The sequence below is a fragment of the Vigna unguiculata genome, chromosome 2 (genome assembly GCF_004118075.2).
Source record: "Vigna unguiculata cultivar IT97K-499-35 chromosome 2, ASM411807v1, whole genome shotgun sequence".
NCBI classification, from domain to species: Eukaryota; Viridiplantae; Streptophyta; class Magnoliopsida; order Fabales; family Fabaceae; genus Vigna; species Vigna unguiculata.
In genome coordinates this window covers 4,002,013-4,005,659 of record NC_040280.1, presented here as the reverse complement: position 1 = coordinate 4,005,659, position 3,647 = coordinate 4,002,013, and the positions used below count along the sequence as shown (strand labels likewise).

Sequence of the window (3,647 nt, the reverse complement as noted above, 5' to 3'; positions counted from 1 at the left end):
AAATAATAAATGCCACGTAGACAGATAACTTTGGGATCAAAAAAGTGAGGCATTCTATCATTATCTATCTTAGAATTACACCTCTGTAAAAAAAATAGTTAACCAACCTTTTGTAATTGAAGAATTATGTTTTAAAAAAATTTTATCAACAAACTTTTAATAATATATACGTGGCAACACGTTAATAATGAAAAAAAGTTTGATGTAAATAGAAAAATGTTTGATGAGCCTTAAAAAACAAACTTGATTAAACAAAATCTGTCAAAATATCATATCATACTTCTTTGTAATTTTTCGCTAAAATTGACCCAGATTTGACAAAAAAAAAAACAAAAAACAAATAATACATGAGGAGAGTGTGGGACTTGATAAGATTATTCACGCACCACACGTCTCTTAATCCGCCGAATGCTATCCCTTTCTTATTTTGTTTTTTTCTTCTCTTCATTCTTCACCATAATCATGCCGTCTTCAACTGAAACTCTCCTAGAACGTGCTCGTCCCTTCCTCCGCGGGGAGCTCCAATCCATCGATGAAAACCTCCCTTCGCTGGTGGGCGTTCTGCAAAGCGTGGGCGCCGGAGAGTGCTGGCACAAACATGGCAGCTTCCTTCACCACCTTCTCGACATATATCGCATTCTCACCCTCTGGAAAGCCCCTCACTCCGTCTGCCTCTGCGGTCTCTTCCACTCAGCCTACTCCAACTCCTACGTCAACCTCGCCATCTTTGACCCTTCAACTGGCCGTGAAGTCGTGCGCCGCCACGTGGGCCACCAAGCCGAGGCTCTCATCCACCTGTTCTGTGTAGTTCCCCGGCAGCCTCTCATCCACGACGATCTTCTCTTCCACTACTCCGATCAAGAACTCGTGCAACACCTTGCAGAGTCAGAGATATCTCTCAGGAACGCCAAGGAGAAGGGTGTCTTCGACGGGGAAGAGGGATGGAGGAAGAAACTGCAGGGTCTTGTTCCGGCGGAGGGGGTTGAGGTGAAGCACATTCGAACGGGCGAAGGGGTGCATGTTTCTCGGAGAATAGTGGCTGTTTTCGTGATGATGACCATGGCAGATTTCTGTGACCAGTTATTCGGTTTTCAGGATGTGCTGTTTGATAACCGGAACGGTCGGCTTGAGTTTTCTGGGAACAATTTGGAGGCTCTGTGGCCGGGAGATGGGAAGCCGGGTCTGTGGCTGAATTCAATTTCAAGGATGGGAGCAGTGTACAACTTGATTGCAAGGGAAGAAGAGATTTTGATTGAACAGAAGAGAAGGAAGGTTGGTGGAGTGGTGGTGGATGTGGAGAGAAATGATGATATTGAGCTGGTGTTGCCGCCGGTGTTTGATGATTGCACGAAGGTTTTAGAGGCGGAAGATCAAATAGTTGCAAGAGATTTGTACTGGGAAGCTGTGTGTGAGAGGGGACTTCCAACAAAGGTTGAAGATTTGCTTGTGGGGTGTATAAGCAAGAACCCTTTTGTTGGAGAGCCATACGTGGTGCTGAGTCAGGTTTGTTTGACAGAGGGAAAGTTTGAGGAGGCTGAGAAACATGCAGAGAAAGGACTGAGACTTTTGCTGGAATGGGGGTGTCCATGGGATAAGAGAACTTCTTGGGAAGGTTGGGTTTCGTGGACAAGGGTGTTGCTGATGAAGGCTAAGGACAAGTCTTGGCCTCAGACTTCATGGGGAATCCTCAATCTGGGTCTTGTAAAGTAGTGTTCGTTCACCTTCATCCGTTCAGATATCTCATTTGCTGGTTTTATGTTACAAAGGATTTGTGATCTTTACTGTTGAAAGGGTTGTAATCCAAAGGAAACATCTGGAACTATTACAAAAATATACCAATAAAGCCCTTTCTTTTCTTTTCCTTTCATGAACAAGCTTCTTAGTTTTCTTATATAACTAAGGAAGGGACACTACATGCATGCTACCACAAATACTACCTCATTGAATTATATAACCAGTCTATGTTGATTGTTCTTCTTTTTATAGAATAAAAAATATATTTTATTAAATACTCTTAATTATATTTATTGGAATTAGTTTAAAGATAGAAAATGCTTTTAAACCACTAAAATGATATAAGGTTAAATTGGTGGAAATTTCTCCATTCCCCTTACCTAAACCATCTTTTCTGATAATAACTATAAATCCGATTACGGTTTAAAATAAACATTATTTTCTCATAAATAAATATTACTTATATTTGGGTTTATTAATATATATTTTCACTTATATTTGCCGAATAGTTTCTATATACATTTTAATAATTAACTATTATGTTAATTTAATAAATCATTATTAAAAAAAACTCATATTTCTTGTTAATTTTGTTTTAATATTTTTTAAGAAATATTTACAAATTATGAAAAAATATTTGCAAGAAATTGTTAGCAAATGTTTTTGCAAAATATTTTATATAAAACACTTTTTGCAACAAAAAAATACTTGTGAATTTTATAATTTTATAAAAAATAATTACTAACAAAGAAAATACCTACCAATTAAGATTCTTAGAAAAAATGACATAAAAAAGTCCTTTCTTGTAAATTTTTATAACAATTTTGTAAGATAAATCTCATGTAATATGAGAATTTCTAGTAGTGAATATAACTCGAATATAAAGGATTCAAATAATTTAGAATAACTTTTTATATATATTTAGTGAAAGAATTTCAGAATTAAATTGTGAAAGAAATACACTATATACAAAATTTAAAATGAAATTATGTCCACATGGTAGAAATTAACACTTAGAAATTTTTTCCTAATTTAGCCGTTACCACGAGTTTAGATTACTATGCCAAATCGACTTCGAAATAAATTAATGGCTCAAAAAAACAATAAAATAACTATTACTATTATCATTTGAATGTGTAAACATTACTAGTAGATGTAAAAAATAATTTGTACCAGGTATTTATGGATGAAATCCATAACGAATATAAAATAGATATTATAAATAAATATATGTAAGTAATCGATACAAATATTTTTTATATTCACATGTTAGTACGAGTATTATAGTATTTGTGAATACTCGTACTCTATAATTTATCAATATACCTTCATATATATATATATATATATATATATATATATATTAGTAGAGAAGTGAATGACCTAGTTTTTTCTCTACAGCTACATATATCATCTTCATTTTTCAAGTACCCTTCCTTTGTCGTGCTATGAACTTTATACAATCACAAGTGCAAAATTGGCTTTTTATACATATATTATACCTGTTTAAATTCATCATGTATAAAAGGAGAGACAATGGTAATTTTGTAAATAATATAAGTTATTTTATAGTCGTTGGACCTAAAACAAATATAAAAAGTGATTTAGTGACCTAAAACAAATATAAAGAAAACCCAATCCCTGTGGTTGTGTTCAACGTGTATTCTTCCAGTGTCATTATTGAGTAAGAAGAATTGTGGAAGGATCTAACCTTAATAAAAGCAGTGAACGTGTGTAAGTCATGGTGTATACTGGTGACTTTAATGCAGTGAGAAAAAGCAGTGAAAGAAAAGGTTTAAACTCAAGAGGCTATACAACGAAAAGAGAAGTGGAAGGGTTCAATAATTTTATAGATACCTCAAAACTGATCGATGTACCTCTAATAGGGGGAAAGTATACATGGTATAGGGACA

At 34.6% G+C, this 3,647-nt stretch overlaps 1 protein-coding gene across 1 annotated transcript; it reads left to right on the top strand.

Moving 5' to 3' along the window:
• The first annotated feature begins 396 nt into the window (after positions 1–396).
• On the top strand, positions 397–1,891 carry LOC114166683. The gene has a single exon (XM_028051449.1). It carries the CDS (start codon positions 409–411, stop codon positions 1,708–1,710), a length of 1,302 nt encoding a protein of 433 aa, XP_027907250.1. The 5' UTR covers positions 397–408; the 3' UTR covers positions 1,711–1,891.
• The last annotated feature ends 1,756 nt before the right edge of the window (positions 1,892–3,647 follow it).